We start from the raw sequence: 19,098 nt of genomic DNA, 5'->3' as shown, positions 1-19,098 counted from the left end.
TTCCGCAGAGATGGTTTAAATAGTCAAATACTGTAATAAATGTCAGTTTTATTTTGCCCAACTGAAAACAGTGATATGTGTAGGAAGAGAAAACTAATCCCCTTCTTATAGCAAGAAAAATTAATCAAGGACAGACTATGTAGGTCATTACAGGTAAAACTGAGTTTTGGGGGGGCTTTTTAGAAAGATTCATTTGCAATATTTTGGGGGGATTTATGCAGGGAAATGGAGGAGTCAGTGAAGAATTTCACTCCTTTACGACTTTCTTAAAAAAATAAATATTGACAGTGCTTTGAAAATATGTTGAAAATTTAAAGCGGCACCAGTGTCTCATATGAGACAATTACAAAGTTCAGCGTTTAAGAGCTGCTGTATTCAATGTACTATATAAAATGAAACAACAGGATGATTTAATCACAAAAATATTTAAACTAAGCAAGGTTTTTCATTACTCAAGTGTTCTACTGATATTTATTTCCTTCCTGAAGTTGAGTGTAATCCTCTGTTTTCAACACAAAATTATTTCCACCACAACTGATTATGATATCACAGACAAAGGGTTTTAATTGCAGATGGGGAATAAACAGATTACGTTTAAGACTGGGGGCAAAGAAATACAAAACAATAGGATTGGTTCTTAAAAAGTTAGGTTTTCTAAAGCTTTTTATGTAATAGAGACTCTCCTTCAAAGATGTTTTCAAATAATCGTTATTTTCCTCCTTAAGTATACTTTAGTTATATGCATATATAGCTTGTTTGATTCCATTGGAATCAGGTTTTACATCATCTCATTTGGTCATAGGAACATTAGCTTGATATTGTAGAGGAAATATCTTTGTTCTTGAGAGGAGTTTTGCAAAAGCCTTAGTTGTATTTCTAGCTATTCACTTTCCTTCGAGAGTCAACAGGAAATGTCTTATCTGTGCGTTCTTAACTGTTTTTAGGACCAGGATACAAGCTTGTATTTGAGTTCCAAAGAAAATTTAGTAATGCAAAAATCGTGTGTTTGTCTCCCCATATCTCTTGAAAATGGCAACATTTACAGTGCAATGTGAAGAACTCTGCCTTCGTAAGAAAACATAATTCCAGTTGGCATGGATCGTGTATTAATGTTCATGCATCTAGCATTTATGGTTTTGTAATGCAGTATGTAAATCTCATTCTATTAGCAAGTTTCCAGCATAATACAATAGCATCCTATTATGGAATTATCAGCTATGATATGAAATTCACATGACAATTGCTGACATCGGTAAAAGAGGGTCAAATTGTTCATTTTTATGGGTAGCTGACTACTTTCTCCAGTTGCGCACAGTCTATTTTCATTGACATCCTCTCAAATTTGTCTTTTTCATTCTTCTTTCTCTACCTGGTCTTAGGTTTCTTTGTGACCCAGTGCTTTTTGATTATTTAATTTGAGCCTCAAACACAGCAGCTACAGTGCTGAAAAATTCTTTACAAGACATGCTTCCTTCCCCTTCTAGGCTTGTGAAACCTACACAGTAACTCACAATCCCCGCGATGCACAAAGACTCAAACCCGCTGGCTCTTAATTTGCTGGCATAGTGACCCTTAGTAAAGCACTGTTCCAGGGCAGGCAGGCATATGTCAGCTTACACCAGGAAGGGCAGCATTTTGTCATGCTACCCTCATGTTCCTTCCCCAGTACTGTACCAGGATATACTCCTGGAAGACTCCCAACACAGGAGGAAACATTTGCCTCTTGTTTAATTAGTGTAAAGGAAAACTTCACAATGAGCAGGTGCAGAGTTTACTGGAGGAGGGTTGTTTGAAATTCTTCTGGAAACACATTTTGGTTACCATGATTCACAGTCAAAGAACTATTTTATGGGTGGTGCATTGTACTAGTGAATATTGCTTAAGTCTTTTCCCAGTAACAGATCAGACTTTTTTTCAGCAGCCAACCATTTAGAACACAATAGCTGAAAGATTAGTTAAAGCATGGGAGGGTAATAACAGCATTACAGATATCTTTATTTCTTCTGCACAAAGCACCCATACTACACAGTTATGCTATGAAGAAATCCAGTTCTTCGTTAATGACAGCTTTACTGAAGGCAAGCTTTCAGAATGAATATACTAGAAATCCTATTAAAGTGCCATCCATTAAACCATTAAAGCACTCATTAAAACTGTTAGTACAGGCTTGTTATTCATGAGTTATTGGTCTTTCACACTTCTGAAACGTGTCTGCCAATACCACTCTACTCTTTGTTCCAGTGTGGCTATTAACTGAGGAAATATAGATTAACTTTCTTTTGCCAAAACAGTGCTTTGTGTGGGGATAGTAAGGCCACAAAGTGGTTCAGATTGGTGAGAAAAACAGGAAAGATTAAAGTTCAGTCCATTTGCCTGGTTTTCACATAATTTATGTTAACTATGTCTGCATGCGGGCCTAAATATTAATCACTGGATTACACCATCTGGCCATACATCATACAAAGAAGTGAATGGGGAATATAGTATGCTGCTGTGCTGAACATATCCTCATCTACTTCTGCAAATAGCTGACAGAGAAAGCTGCTGTTTGATTTTTTTCTTGATATCGAAAAGCAGCTTTAGATCAATTAGATTAAACAATAAGGAGTGAAAAGGGGAAGAATAATACTGAACAGTTGAAGCTAAGCTTTAAATGTAAAATAAACATTTTAATGACATTAAAATGACAATAACATTTAAAATGACATTATATTCTTAATAATCTATAAAATCACATTAACAATAGGTATAATATAGAACTGAAGCTCTTTCTCATAATGGGTAAGAATCTACTTAGACAATAATTTTCTAAATGCAACTGTATATGCAAAAAAGCACCTGAAAATTTATGTTTGCAAGTAGTTGTAATTATGAATAGATAATTTATGTGGTTTTTTAATTTGTGTACATCCTTTTTATTTTTGATAGGGTAAAGCCCGAGTCCTGCAGTCCAGGCTCAAAACTAGCAGCATGTTAGTCAGCCAGTTTACTCCGTTATTTTCTAGTTTTCTTGTCAAGTGTGAAGAGAAAGTATGTGACATCTTATATTGTAAAGTAATTTCCAGAATATCTGGGCATTGTAGGTAAAAACCTACAGATCAGGCAGAGTGTCTCCTTCAGTTATATATCTAGAACAATGCAGAGCAGTGTTGCCTCATTCTGGGTTAGTGGGCTGCTCTTTAGCTAGCATGTTTGCGTATATGCATCTCAAAAATTCTGATTAGGTAGTCATAGATAGTATAGATGTGCTTCATTCCTGGTCAAATAATTGATTTTATTTAAAAATTTATTTAGAGTATAATGCACTAATAAACAGAGCATCTTCTGTTTATTTTGAAATTACTATGTTTATGTTCTTAATTATTACTAGAATTCTGAGCCAAACCCATTCTAATTACTTTCTAAAATACTGAAAACGTGACCTGCAAACATCCTGCACAAGTTATCTTATTCACCTCCATTCACTCAAAAAGGAAAGGAGAGGAGATTCTTGCTGAGAGAAGTCATTATGTAAGTTTGACTGCTTTTCAAGTCATATTATTTAGATGAATTGCTGGTCAGCTGATAAAGAGGTGTAATACGTCTTAAATATACTATGTATGTATACGACTCTCCTCTTCCCAGTGCTGACGGAAATGTGGTCCAAATTATTTCTCTTCACCTTACATGAAATAAATAGCACTTAGCAGTAAAGATAAAAATATTTGTGTTTTTAAATGAAGCAGTGCTTACCTACTTCAAAATTCTATCAGCCATCCATCTCAGAGGATGGGAAAACATTACTGTGATGAAACTAAATTGTAAGAAAATTAAATAAAAAATTTTAAAGAGTAAAATTTTATCACTTGCTTTATTGATAAATAGGAATTTCACTGTGTAGTCAGAAAAAGTAATGTTTTGGTCGGAGAAGGACCAAGCGCTAATATTGGAAGGATCAGGTTGCTATGTTTATACTTAAGCACAGCACAGAAGTGATGTCTGCTTTTGCAAGTGGCAGAATACCAATTGAGTGACAGTTTGTTGTTACTATATATGAAAACAAAATACAATAAGGCTGAAAAAAAGCCATCAACAGTTTTGTAAAACTCTTAATAACTAGTCTTAATAACTAATCTATTAAGATACTAGCTTAATAATAGTAAGATATTAATACTATCAACATTAGGATACATTAAGCATAGCCCCACAAATTGCTAAGATTGTGAACCCAAATACTGCTTTTTTAAAAAAAAATCTTTTTTGGGGTCAAAAATGTGTGGAAACTAAAAGAAATCAGATACATTCAGAGCTGTAAACCATTTAAGAACACCATTTGAACTGTTAGTAACACACATAGTGATACAACTCAAGTGAATCATATCCAAACCACAAATAAAATTTTCATGGCCTTCGTCATGCTCCCAAGCAGTTCATTTCTTCCTCATTCCTCTAAAAAGTCACGTTTCATTTCCTCTTGAGGGAGGAGCTACCACACACTCTGCCTCAGCTACTAGAGGTAAAACAGTATGCAAAGGGGGAGCCAGAACCTGAACCATCATACTCCTCTGCTCAGCGGATCTCAGCTAGGTTATGCAGGGGAGCTCAGCTAGGCCCAGCTCCCGAGGACTGTAATGAAAGTTAGCAAAATTGAGGAAGATTAGCTGGTAACTGTTATAAGAGTTAATTGAGTCTAGGGTATTAGTAGATAGAACAAGGTACTGGGACTTGGTTTCCTAAACAGAAAAGGTGGAGTATTCTAAGACCTCTCTATCAGGCAGCCAGGCAAAATGAATTTTTTTAGAATAATCTCAAGAAAGAAGCAAAGTCATTCTCTGAATGTTACATAAATAAATTGTATAAGTTATGTAAAAATGCATATGAATGAAGCAATTTTCTGACTGGCCAAGTAGTAATTATTAACCTATGGGATAAATCCTAAGAGATCACACTAATTAATTTTGCACATGTTCATTGTCTGATGATACCTACTCTAATGGATTACGGGTCATATTTTATTTCCATTAACACAAAATGGACTTGTAGCTGTTGTAACCCTGGGAGGAGTCAGTATAAGTGATGTGAAAGTGATGGCTTGATGCTGTAGTGGCAGTATGGAGCTTCCAACTTGTGCTTTGTTGCTGATCTACTCATGGAAAGAGAACATAGTGTTGGTGAACTGCCCCATCTAGGCTTATCTGTGTCATTAGTTTTTTATAATTTACAGCAACCTGGCATAGGGAGCTGCTGATTGTTATCAGGATTAAGCAAAGGCCATGAGCCGCAAACCATAGTTGCATATACGTGTTGATGAAACAATTTTAAGATCTCTAATGCTACAGAAAGGGAAAGTAAAACAATATGTGATTAATTGTGACTTCTCAGTATGAGATGACCTTTCATACAGCCACTACTATAAGCACCATAAGGAGGTACCATCTGTTATGTATTTTGTATTTACCCAGATGTATGTATACCTCAACCATAGAGGTAAAAGTAAGTAGCAGAGCCTGGAGTCTTCCCACTGGTGAAGGAGTGTGGAACAAGCTTCAGTAACTCCATCCTGGAACACAAAGGAAGCAGGAAATAAACAGTGATTCTAGGGACATATAGTTATGTGTATAAATAAGAGATCATTAAAATTTCATATATGCCTGAATTGCTCTCTTATTTATGACTCAAGGAGATAAAAATCAAGTTGCTTTATGTTGTCCCTGGATGATATGCAGTTCGTTCCCTGAGCAACACTGGTATCATGTGTTGGCCTGGCATCAAAATGAAAGAATAGAAACAACATTATTTTTCTTCTGGAAAACTTCTTCAGGAACATTTGGAGTTTATTTAGTAAACAGGACACTGAATTGTTTGAACATGTGCAGTTAGTAATAGAGAAAGATAAAAATATTTATTCCCCTTCATCCCCGTGTTTTTAAGATTTCTGACATTTTTTTCATTCTCTGTTATGCTAGAACCCCTCACTTGCCAAACTGAGTGAAACAATAAAAAGATGGATAGCATACCCTTGCCTTTCTGAAGAGAAAGCCTTGGATTTGAAAAGCTTGTGGTTTAAATTCCTGATGGAAATTTCAGATGCATAAATACAAAACGCTTTATATAATATGATATAATATGTTACAATGTGTCTTGAAGTAATAATTTTCTTTCAAAAGCAAAATATTTCCAGAGTAAAATATGGGAGCATATGGTTTGTAATCATTATAAATACAACAAGTACGTAGTCCTTCACTAACAGTTTCCTTTTCTTTTCTTCTCTTTCTCTTTTGAAGTCTATTGATCCTGGACAGCAGTTCACATGGGAACACTCTAACCTGGAAGTAAACAAACCAAAGAATAGATATGCGAATGTAATTGCGTATGACCATTCTCGTGTTCTACTCTCAGCAATAGAAGGTAAGGAGACCTTTAAACTTAAACTAATTAAATCTTAAAATCCAGTATAATTTTACTTCCTGATATCTTTGCATAGTAATATAAAGAAGTGTTAATTAAAGTACTTCCAGTAAATTCCTATAATGACAATACTTTTCTGATGTTCATTCTCAGTAATTCATTATGAAAATGCACTAAAATTGACACAGGGGTCACCTGTGGCACTGAATGCATCAGGTCCCTGTGTGTATGCCAACGTGTTATCTAGAGTAAATTATCATTGCTGTTTACTTAAACTAATTCTACAAAGCAAATATAGCAGTAGCCATGCATGAATTGAGGTTTTTGTTGATCAATGACATTATCAACATATCTGATTATTGAGTTTCAGTTGCCAAATCCTTAGTGTGGGATAAAAAATCAGTTCAACTTTATGTTCTCAGGGAGAATTTTCAGAACTCTCTGTTAAAGCTTCCCTTTTTTTCTTTTCCATTTACAATCTGAATGCTAAACAGGAGTGTTTAAACAAATGCCCACATGCAGACATTGTTGGAACCTCAGTATTTCACTGCCAGAAGATTGGCAGAGGGGTATAATGAGAGCAATTCATTATATCTTTCTTTGTCAAAAAGCTTTCCAATAACTTGAACATTTTAGAGGTTTAACTTACACAGACTGTCCAAGGTGATTAGCCCTGGGTATTGTGTCTCTTTTACCAAGTGCTAAAGCAACAGGAAGCACTGGGTTTCACTCAGAGGATTTCTTTTCTTACCAGTTCTGCCTTACCATTAACCTGCTTCCTGGAACAAAGACAGATTTTAGGTTTATTCTATATTGTTGACAGTCAGGTATTAATGATGGCCAGAATATAATTGGGTATATATTTAAGTGAAACAATTTAAATGAAAATAAAATTTGCCTTTAGTAACTCTGACAGGGCTTGCACATGATACATAAGATGTAGGGAACTGTATTCAAGGTCATAATTATTTCAGTCCTAACTTGCTACTAGTCAAACTGCAAGGTGTTTTAATTTACAGTTATAAACAGCTTCTTATCCTTGGCTACTCCAGACCTGAAGACACTGGATACAGGAGGGACAATATTTATAGGTGTAATCCATTTTAATATTAGCTGCTTGGTGAAGAAAAAGGCAATCCCACTGTTTGAAGTTTAGATCTTCCCTTATTTATTGCAGCTGCATACTGTGGGCTTTGATAGTACAGATAAGAGCTTCTCAAATGTATTAGAAAATTTAAATGATTGCCCTGAAGAATTTGCATATGATAATCTGCTTATGTTTGTTCCACCTCTGAAGCTCATATAGCAGTTCTGACAAGATTTTTTGTAACGTCACTTACAATTTTTCACATTGCCTTGTAGAAGAATATAGCTGTATAAAAACTTGCCGCTACCTGGTAGAACTACCTGTCTCAACACTGAAGAGACAGTATCTTAATTAGCATTATATATGGTGTAATTCAAGAAAAATATCCCTTTCTGTGTCACTGGTCCAGACAAGAGAACTAAGTACATAGTCAGGAAAGGCCAGGAACAGCAATTGGACAGCCATTCTGAATTGTTCTGTAAAGTTCTTTGGAACAAAATGTTTAACTCAGAAATAGGTCTATTTGACAGAAGACTCAAGATTTTCACAGCATTTTTTTTGGAAAAGGAGTTGTGTAATGGGGGGAAGAAGGAGAGGAAAAAATCTAACCGCAAATAAATTTACTTGTTAATTTGTAAGTCAGACACCTGGGCTTAAAAAGTTCTGCCAGGTTCCCCTTCATGTAAATGACCCATGAAATTTGGTTCCCTTAAAGAAAATTAACATATTCCAAGAATGGGAAGAAAATCTAAGAGGCAAAACAGAAAATTTAGTCAAAGTAATTAAAAGTATCACATTTCACAGTACATTAGATTACTTTTTAAAATAGTAGATAGTAAAAATACGAAAAAAATCTACATTGTAGCTGTAGGAAAGGACTGAGTATTTTAAGGAGCAGGGACAACGTACAGTTAAACTGCAATATTTGATTCCCTTTTTTAAGTAAGAATTACCACGATGAGGCTAAAATTTCAGACCCTATAATAGTCAGTGATCCTAAACACTGAAACCTCAGAAAAGTATTATAGCCCTTTTAAATACCAATGTTAGATGTAAAACCACAAATGGGGTTTTGACCCATTTGGTGATTTGCATAATTTTAAGTATTTTCTCAGTCTTCAGTTTATGGTGAAAAAAGCAACATAAATCAAATATTAAATGCCTTCTTATGCTGTGATAATTTGTCTTGAAAACATGAATGAATTAGTATTTTATTATCCTTTTATATTTTTTTCAACCTGGAATTTTACATGATTGTGTTTCTGAAATTTTGTGTGTGTACCTTCATAAGTTTAATACATTGGTACTTAGCATTTGGTAATGAGTGCTTCTCTTTCAAGTTTTAAGTAAACATTCCTACAATGAAAATATGCAGTCTGCCTAGCATTTTAATTATTTGACAGCTGCATTTGTTTTCATGCTACCAGGGAAATCAATACTTTGAATATTGTTTTTTAAAAAAAATACACCTTTACCTGTGTTACTATACAAGTTGATCAGGACCTAAATTTGGACTACGTTACATTTTGTTAAAACTATATGGAGAATATTTGGTTGGATTTTACATATAGGCCTTATCTGCAATTCTTTGGCGGCCGTAAGAAGGCTAATATTATCAGTGAGGCTTGAATAATAACTGCGCTTTCTAAAATGAAGAGCTCCATTCTACACTAGACACTTGGTCCCTGTTTAAGAGCAAATATAAATGAATAAGAAACTAAGCCTCTACCAAACTGTAATCCTACACTGATGGTCACTTTGCCTCTTGATGGTGTTGCACAAACGTGGAATGCTACTCTAGAATGGGGCCCGAGGCCAGTTTTGTTCAGTTGCCCCATCTCTGACTGTAGGCAATACGAAGCGATTCCTAGAAAGTCTTAAGAAGCATGTACTAGAGATTTGAAATTACTTCTTTCTACCCATTGATAATATCATAGAATCATAGAATAGTTTGGGCTGGAAGGGACCTCTAAAGGTCATCCAGTCCAACCCCCCTGCTGTGGGCAGGGACATCTTCAACTAGATCAGGTTGCTCAGAGCCCCGTCCAGCCTGACCTTGAATGTTTCCAGGGATGGGGCATCCACCACCACTCTGGGCAACCTGGTCCAGTGTTTCACCACCCTCAGAGTAAAAAATATCTTCTTTATATCTAGTCTAAATGTACCCCCCTTTAGTTTAAAGCCGTTCCCCCTTGTCCTGTTGCAACAGGCCCTGCTAAAAAGTCTGCCACCATCTTTTTTATAAGCCCCCTTCAAGTACTGATCGGCTGCAATAAGGTTTCCCGGAAGCCTTCTCTTCTCGAGGCTGAACAACCCCAACTCTCTCAGCCTTTTTCTTCATAGGAGAGGTGTTCCATCCCCCTGATCATTTTCGTGGCCCTCTTCTGGACCTGCTCCAACAGGTCCATGTCTGTCTTATGCTGAGGGCTCCAGAGCTGGACACAGTACTCCAGGTGGGGTCTCACCAGAGCAGAGTAGAGGGGCAGAATCACTTCCCTCTACCTGCTGGCCACGTTTCTTTTGATGCAGCCCAGGATAAGGTTGGCTTTCTGGGCTGCGAGCACACACTGCTGGCTCATGTCCAACTTTTCACCCACCAGTACCCCCAAGTCCTTCCCTGCAGGGCTGCTCTCAATCCCTTCATCCCCCAGCCTGTATATCAAGTTGTTAAAAATCACATTAGCCCTGAAACACAAGGCTTAGTTTTTATTCTGGTACCTTTTATAACTCTTGTTACACATGTTCAAACCTGGATTTCAATCCCTGCTATGTTCTTGGCCTCTGTAACTGCATATAGCATGGATTTCCACAACATAATTGCTCACTTTGCAAGAAATATTTTTTTGTATTATTAAAACACTGTTTAAATTTTATTACATTGAATGTCCCTGTGGAAGGAAAACTCAGATTAGTTGTGGTAATTTGAATTTCCACCTGAAAGAAAATAATACTTTGCAAAATTTTGTTCCCATGTTCTTGAAATCTCATCACTCATCTTGTGCTGTCTTTGGATATGTCTGAGAGGGACGCATGGATTTTTACAGTACAATGAAAGAATGTTATAATGTAGTGAAGTTTATTGTATGCATCTAAATGGATTTGAGGGAAGAATTTTCTGATTAAAAGGGAAATAGATCAAGTTGAAACAGCTAGGTCTGTGGTCTTAAACTTCTAAGGAGTAAATAAAATCCTGGGAAAAAAATGATTAAAAATTCTGCATTTTAAAAACTCTTCCCAGTTCTTTTAGGAGACATCCAAGACTAAAAGTCTGCCATATGTGACATGGATTTGCATAATGCTAGTGATTAAAAAAATTTTCAAAAATAATATCTGTCATAATTCAGCGGTGTAATTTTTGTTTGATGGGAAATGTAGCGGCTTTATAATGCTGCTAAAAAGCTAGAAGTCTCTGACTGTAATATAAATGGACAAGAAAGAAAAAGGCAAGAAACTGCTAATATTCTTATTTGTTCTTATTATTACTTTTAAAATAAAACAAATCCAAGCTTCCTTTCTTTTTCTTAACAGAGTTCCTGCTGTTTCCCAGCCTGCTTTTCTGCTACTCACCTTCCAAGTTTCTCATCTTGCCTGCAGATCTTCTACAGCTCCTAGTTCTTAGCTTCCATCCCTTCATTTCACCTTTTTCAGTTTTTTCTCGCCTTTTCCTTTCAAATACGTCTTCTGTCCTCTACACAATCCCTTTCTTTGTCCTGCTTAATTCTGCATCTTCTGCCCACCCCTTTTTGACATTGCCTTCTTTCCATAATTCTCTGTAATTCAACATTTCACTTTGAGACTCCGTATCTTTCATCCTTTCCATCTTCACGAGACTCTCCTAGTCCTAATAGTTAATCCACAATCCAGCAACCTATAGGTTTTCTTCTTCTGTCATTTATTTTTCCTTCTTACCTTACATTGTTAGGATATGTAGTGAATTTTCCTCAGTCTTTGTAAAAAGCTTTTCATTTTACCAATGTTCATTACTACAGTATCTTCATTGGTCTTGTGCTGCTTCATTTTTCAGTGAGTACTTACAGTACAGATTTGTGCTTAGACCACTTGAATTTGATTATCTCCTTAACTATATAGATTTTATGTTACAGAAACTGCTACATAAACAGTTGTTACTGGCACCTAGTAGCTGCCTTAGTTCATTTTTGCTCTGACGTAGTTCAAAGCATCAGTCATTGATTTAAACCGATAGCACAGCTTCATCAGCATTTTGAGTTCATCACTGCATTTCTCCAGCTTGTTTAGAAGCATGACAGAATTTAATCCTATTACTTCACACTCTTTTTATGACTAACAGCACATCTCTTAGGGAAGCAGCACAGAAACAAAGGTTTATGGTTTAATTTGTTTTAAATAGAAAGGCTGTTCAGTACTTAGCCTTTGTAAAGGCTTGAAATAATTTCATGATTTGATTTCAGTTTGTGAATAAAACGTGAACTCTAATTAGAGCTATTTAAGATTATAACTGTCTTCAGGAAATCAAGTGAATAATTCTGAGGTCTACGTTATTAGCCTTGTGGATCTGAGTCTGTGTTGCAGCAAGCTGTACTGTCATCTCAGTTCATGAGTACAGTCTCAGCATAAATCAGGAGCTATAGAGTTCATGTTTTTTAATCTTTTGCACTTTAACTGTGGCATTGGCTAATTTTGTTTCATTGCTTATTCACTCTTACTCTGTAAAATCTGGACTCCTTTGTTCTCTTGAGATATTTGAAAATGGGATGTATTTTATGCTTAGCTACTCATCTGATTCTTCCCCCATTGTGCTCGATTCCTGTCTGGCAGAATAAGGAGATTGCAGACTCTGGTCATTCATCACCATAGTTGAAAAGGCTACTAGAAAATAGTTATGGTAGCATTATGATCTGGAAGCTTAGTCTTTAGCTGACTTTTTGTGCAGAAACTGTGTCCCTGCCTTCATGAAACTTGTAGAAGTCAGGTTATACTGTGCAGATTACCCTAAATTTACACTTAAGGTATGCCATCCCAAATTTGCAGTAAACCCCACTGATGCCAATAGACTTAGTTAAGGTTCATATCAATATTACTGAAGGCAGAATGTGGTTGCTTTGTCCCCTTCTTGACCCATGTTTTTACAGAACAACTGACCTCTCAACTATCAAACCCAAATTTAAGTAATGATGGCAATTGCTGCTGTGCTTGTGGATATGTTGCCTTCAAGCTATGGCAGCTAACAAAGGTTTGCAGGATTTCATTGTACTGCAGTCAAACTAGTTGTCATTTGATTGTTTTTGCACTATTAGACTTGACAAAGAATTGTTCAGCTTTCTCAGCTCAGAATGAGGTTATGGCCAGAAAAGTCATTGCAGAAAGTGACATTTTATTATTTAGATTTATTTGCCTGTGATAATTGTTTCAGCTCAGTTAGTATGGATATTTACAGATGTTCAGGTTTTGTATGTGTTATTTTTAAACTGCACACACTTCATTAGGCCTCTTATGATAAGGTACCTTCCCTAGAGGGCTTTAAGTTTCATGTTGTGGGGACATAGCTGATGAAGCAAAAACTGGTGTGGCAAAGTGTGAGACAGAAAGTGAGAGTGGGAAAATGGTATTACAGAATACAAAAGGATTTTGGAACAGGACGTGAATCTGAGGTCATGCATGAAAACAGTGATGAAAAGAGACTCAGTGTGAGAAATGGGTATGATACTTGAAGGGACTATGAGAACAGATGGAGAACAAAGAAAACACCTAATGGATACTGTGGGTGAGAGAGACAATGGAGCTGAGCATTGTGAATCCTATTGTTCTCTTGATCTCAGTAGAGATATAACCCTATAGAGTACTGTACTCTGCTAAAGATATGACGAAAATCTTCTCACGGTGCAAAGTGTCAGAGCAGCACCTAGTTTTTCCCAAAACTGCATTACTTAAGTCACTAACAGTTGCTCAGGTCCTATAGCAAATGGACTTTCCTGTCCATGTCCCAGCAACATCCTTTTCATGCGCCATGACACTAAGTTGCCTTGTAAAATGATTTTTCTGGCTAAAGAACGTACCAGATTTTTTGTGTCCTCTTGATAAAAGGCAGGTGGAGAAGTAGAGTGGAAGCTGGGAAGAATCCTCTTTGCAAATATCAGTAATTGTTAATCTTAATTCTTTCTTACTTGCATCTGCGATCAAGGAAGGTATAATCTGGAAGCTTTTCTTCGTTGTAATTTAAATAATTATAATTTATTTCATTCAGAAGTTATTTATTTTAATACAATTTATCAATAAAAATACAAGTTAGTAAGTAGAAAGAGTATTTACAATTTTAGACATTCTGGCTTTTTTTACATCAGGTAGTAGGATAGGCTGCTAGGATTTGTAAAGAGCATTCTTTGGTGCACAGTTTGCAATACTTTTCATGCTTAATTTTCACGCTGAGTTTGTGCAGTATCAGCTCCAGAGGACAGCTTTCCCAGAAGATCATTTAACCACTTTACAAAGTGTTGTTTTTCTTTTTCATTTTTTCCTCAGGCTTTTATTTATAACATATGCTTCAAAGTATGATACCAGGCATCATAATACAATTCTAATTTATGCAGAAAACATTTCTTACCAGCTTTCTCCGTTCCTTTGGTAATAATACCCAGTTGGTGTAGATTTCTCCTGTTGGCTTCATTTTTCTTTCTCATCTGTTTTGTGCAAAAATGTTTTATTATCTTGACAAAGGAAGAAAATATGGCATTGTGCCTGGCAGTTGTATTTTCTAAGTCATTAATTCCAATATCCACAGTAAGAAGTGTCATGTAAAAAAGTTTCAAGTCTACAAGAGTGAGGCTTTTGAACTCCAATTTCTGCCTTTCATGGAGGGAACTCATGCTTTTCAGCTACAGACTATGCAGGTTTTAAAGATTTTTTATTTTGTTTTATTTTTCTCACAGAAGAGACTTTCTATCAGTTCTAATCATAGTCAGCCAGTCTTCCTGTGTCCATCCATGCATTTTACCTGAGGAGTGCCATTTGCTGCCTCTTTTGTGCTCCTGAAGTTACCAACTTTTTCCTTCCCTGAAATATTTTGTCATATTTTTCCTTTAATTTTACAGAAAGTCAAATCAAATTAAAATTTGTGTTTAAATATAATTTGAACATATGAAACAAGAAAATCTATTAAGCTTTCTTGGGCATAAAGGCAAAATTTTATGCCAGACTACAGCTGCAGTAACCCATAATCTGAATCATTTCAAGATTATATTGGGTCTTAATTAGTGTCACAGTTAATCAGTGTATTTGTTCATTACTAAGTAAGTAGTGGAATGAAACACTAAGCTTACCCAGAATGAGTGGAGAAACTCTTCAAATTGTAACTAAAAATGAACAAACAAACAAAACTGTTAAAAAGGTACCTCTACTTTCTGTTCAAATTCAAATTATTGTGGAAGACATTTTCAAATGTATGCCACTGGTTGTCAGGAAATACAGGAGTGTGCAGTCCCGATAATTATGGGTTTGGGATCACCAGCAGGAGGTAATAAATCAGACTATATTTGGAAGTTCAGTTTCCGACAGAAAGTTTGAGAAACATTTCTTTAAACATATTCAATAATTTATTGTGTTTCATAGCCAAAGAAATTCAACTCTGTTGCTTTGTGGAGTGAAAATATTCATAGCTTTAGAATAAGCCAGGGAGCTTGTATCACCTTGACTCTCTTTTGAAACAGTTTGTGGAACCTGCACCGTATCCTGGGATTGTAGACATGGACGTGACAGATTGGCTGTGTAAACTTAAATCATTCATTTCTGCTCAAAGAAGTAATTTCTGTTAATTACTTCAACAAACCTTTTGTATCATTTTATTATGATGCACACTTCTGTATTTCAGCTAACTGTTCTGGGGAACACTTCCATGTTCAACACTGCAGTAGTGTGGGAAACACTGCTTTGCCATGCCACCAGCACTGAGATCTCACATGAGTATCTTTTCTTTCTCAAGTCATCAGTTAAAAAACCAGCAGTAACATGAAAACTGATGCCTGCCTTGCTTTGTCTTCCAACATGCACATAGTCTGAGTTAAAAGCTGGACACGGCTCCATCCCACATCCAGGAGGGATGGAACTGAAACTTGTATGTCCATATTTACCCCTTTCTGTGATCATGGCTGCCTTGTTAATCCAGACTAGTAACATGATCCTGACTACAATCAATACTCCTCCTCGACCTTGGCAGGCAGCGTGTTATGGTCCAGCTCTCAGTACAGACATGGCATTGCATACCCTCAGTTAAACAGATTCCAGTTAGGAGCTGGCTCGCTTCCATGTGGCTCAAAGCATGGCCATGTGTCTTGTAGACACACCCAAAGTCCACCTGTAAGTCTTGTCCAAAATACCTGAGCCTCAAGCAATTGACAGTGTAGGTCCAATGTGCCCACAGGTCTTGGATTCTGCCACCTTTTCATGCATTTAGTTTTTATTCAGACTTGCAGAGGTCTTTATTCCATGCACACACCACATAGCAGATTCCACTGTTTCTTAAACCTAACTTACATAATGTGTTTTGTTAAAATAAAGCTCATAGTTAGCTTCTCATTTAATGGGGAAAATGAACGCAGCAGTAATATCAATAGTCTGACAACATTAACGCTTTTTCTGTATTTAAAAGAAATGGAGTGAGCTCAATGAGAGTGTTAAATGGAGCCTACTCAGGGCATCTAATGGAGAGGCTTCCCTGTCTGACCCAGGCAGAGGCTGTCATACTGGTGGGTGACTGCAGGCAGTGTCAGACCAGCTTTTAAGTGCTGCTGTTTCCACTCCCAGGTCTCTCCATCTGTTTCTTTTATTTTCAGGCTTCTTTTATACTTCTTTATCAGACTGAGTCCTTTGTTTCAAAAGAATGGTTATTCCCAGAGAGGCCATCATGCCCCTTGGTGCCACAAATGGCCTACACTTACTTGCAAGTACCCATGTACTACTTGGCATGCAACAAGCTAAGATACACTGATCCAGCTGTGTCACAGGATTTTTTAGCCCTTGCACAAAAGGACAGCGCAGAAATGCTGCCCTGTGTTTTCACTCTTCTCTCTTTGCAGGCATACCAGGCAGTGACTATATTAATGCCAACTACATAGATGGATACAGAAAACAGAATGCTTACATAGCAACACAAGGGGCATTGCCAGAAACCTTTGGTGACTTCTGGAGGATGATGTGGGAGCAACGGGGTGCAACTGTCGTCATGATGACAAAACTAGAGGAGAGGTCCAGGGTAAGGAAAGCATATACAATGTTAATAATATTGTAACTGAGTAGTCACTTATGTAAGATTTTAGTTTCTTTCATGTATTTTTGTCTGCCTCCTATATATGCACAAGAACTGATTTTTTTTTAGGTTGCCACCAGCTAAAAGTGTTCATACTATGAAAATCACTGATATACAAAATGTTAGTTCCACTGTGAAATAACCAGTTCATGCCACGTATTTCATAAGGGTTTTTATACTCTGAAAAACTTGAAATCTCTTGATCCGCAGTGATTTTTTTTTTTTTCTGTTTCAATCATACCAGAACTATTAGGAGGTGATTGAAAATGTTACTTCCATGTTACTCTGTAGTATCAAGTACATGAAAATGTACATCAGTAACATGAAAATATTACTCTGTAGTACGTAAGAATACGATTGTATCATCCTGTTATGAGGAAGTTAATGTATGTCAACAGCATTCAATTTTCAGGTTCATATGGTATAGATTAAACAATGCTTAAGATCAATGGGGATTTGGATTTGCTTAAGAAACATAAGACTTTTTTTTTAGCACATGCTGGGTGCTAGGAAAACTCCACAACAGCATATGCAGTAACAGAATACAAAATTATCTGTGATATTTCAAATTCAATTTTACAGGACAAAGTAAAATTAGGAAAATAAAAGACTAAAACATAACGATACTATTGTAATAATAGAAGTATTATAATAAAAGATGTGTTATATGTGAACGGAAATAAAAACTAATAATACTTTTTTGTTATATAATCACGAAAGTGATGGAAAGAGTAGTAACAGACCACTGTGTGTTGCATGAAGATTTACTAGCAGGTCTGTATGTGATGGCGTTCATCAGTTCTAATGGTGGATGTTATTGCGCGGGGGGGGGGGAGGAGTGAAAGGGAAAAAAATAAAAGAAGAGAAAGATGGTGAGAAAAAGAAAAGGGAAAAACCGTTCTCAGTGGCAAATCAGGAAGAGAAGTGAGTGTCCAGCCCTCGGCACCCTCTCCAGTAGAGCAGGTGGTTCCCCCATCTTACTTTTCCCACAATAACTCTGTATTTTATGTCAAGACGTACTCAAAACTCCTCATGAGTTGTTCCTGCTTATGATGCTGTTATCGTTGCTGGGAGCATGCGTTGACTGGGAAAGGTGCTATGCAGCTGGTTCATTGCTGAGTTTTCTGCAAATGCATTAATGAGTCCTGTAGTGTAAACCAGAAGTTACAACTAAATGCAGAAATCAGGGAAGGGGAGAAAGAAGGGGTGATTCTACCATCAGTGGCAGTCACTTCCCTTGGGAACCTGCCGTAACAACAGTATCAGGGTTTGCAAGTATAAGTCCAGGGGATGAATAACAAAGAAGAGTGTCATAGGAAAAATACTGCCACAGGCATTCTGGATTATGCTGTGCTGGGAGATTGTGTGAAGGGGTAGGGAGCTGCAAGAGACAGGCTGCAGGATTACAGGTGGAAGGCCCTTAGCAATACAAAAAGCTAAAGTACCTAAGGCGCTGTGCAACACGTGTTAAAAAATGCCATAAATACAGAGGATCAAGAACAGTTCAGAAGGAGAGAAAGAGACTAAGGAGGAGGAGAGGAGACTTATTATCTAGAAAAGCTTTTAAATCAGTAAAAAGTATCTTATGGAGGTAACTGGATAATAGTTGATATTTCAGTAACTCATGGATGAGCTCCATTTCAAAATAAAAATGTTTTTGCATGTGTAAGCTTGGAACAGGGGGGAACGCACTGTAAAGCCTAATGCTGTACTGTGTTGGCATTGATGTTTTTTTCACATGCTTGGATACATATAATTGCAATGATTACATAACTTGTTGAACTTCTTGGCAACAGTCATTCCTTTCTGGAGGCTTATTGAAGTACACGTATATATTTATTCTTTTACCATTTCATCACTTTTTAAAAATACAATAGGTGTTTTTCAGCTTAAGCAACGTATAGCATTCTAATTACAGAATCACTTTCTGCATGTAAATTCAACCTACATTAATACCACTGCCTGTACATATCTGATGGCAATTAGTACCTAGCAGAGGGTAATTTTATCAGAAGTTTTCGTTTTATCTTGAGTCTACAGGCCTCGTCTAGTAAAATTAAATTTTGCTCATTTCTTCACTAATTACTTCTTATATAATAAAGTTGCTGCTAAATAGCATCAGTGCTAAGAAAAAATCATAGAATCATAGAATCATTAAGGTTGGAAGAGACCTCTAAGATCATCGAGTCCAACCATCAACCCAACACCACCATGCCCACTAAACCATGTCCCTAAGCGCCTCATCTACACGTCTTTTAAATACCTCCTGGGATGGTGACTCAACCACTTCCCTGGGCCGCATGTTCCAATGTTTAACAACTCTTTCAGTAAAGAAATTTTTCCTCAC

General features: G+C 36.6%; 1 protein-coding gene across 1 annotated transcript in view; it reads left to right on the top strand.

The window, feature by feature from the left end:
• The window catches only part of PTPRD (protein tyrosine phosphatase, receptor type, D), a 289,678-nt gene that overhangs the window by 220,656 nt on the left and 49,924 nt on the right, over positions 1-19,098 (top strand). The window contains 2 exon segments of the mRNA XM_009328051.1: positions 6,264-6,387; positions 16,522-16,697. Coding sequence (XP_009326326.1) covers positions 6,264-6,387; positions 16,522-16,697 — 300 coding nt within the window.

Source organism: Pygoscelis adeliae, unplaced genomic scaffold, assembly GCF_000699105.1.
Source record: "Pygoscelis adeliae isolate BGI_AS28 unplaced genomic scaffold, ASM69910v1 Scaffold45, whole genome shotgun sequence".
NCBI classification, from domain to species: Eukaryota; Metazoa; Chordata; class Aves; order Sphenisciformes; family Spheniscidae; genus Pygoscelis; species Pygoscelis adeliae.
This window is presented reverse-complemented; position numbering and strand designations above follow the sequence as displayed.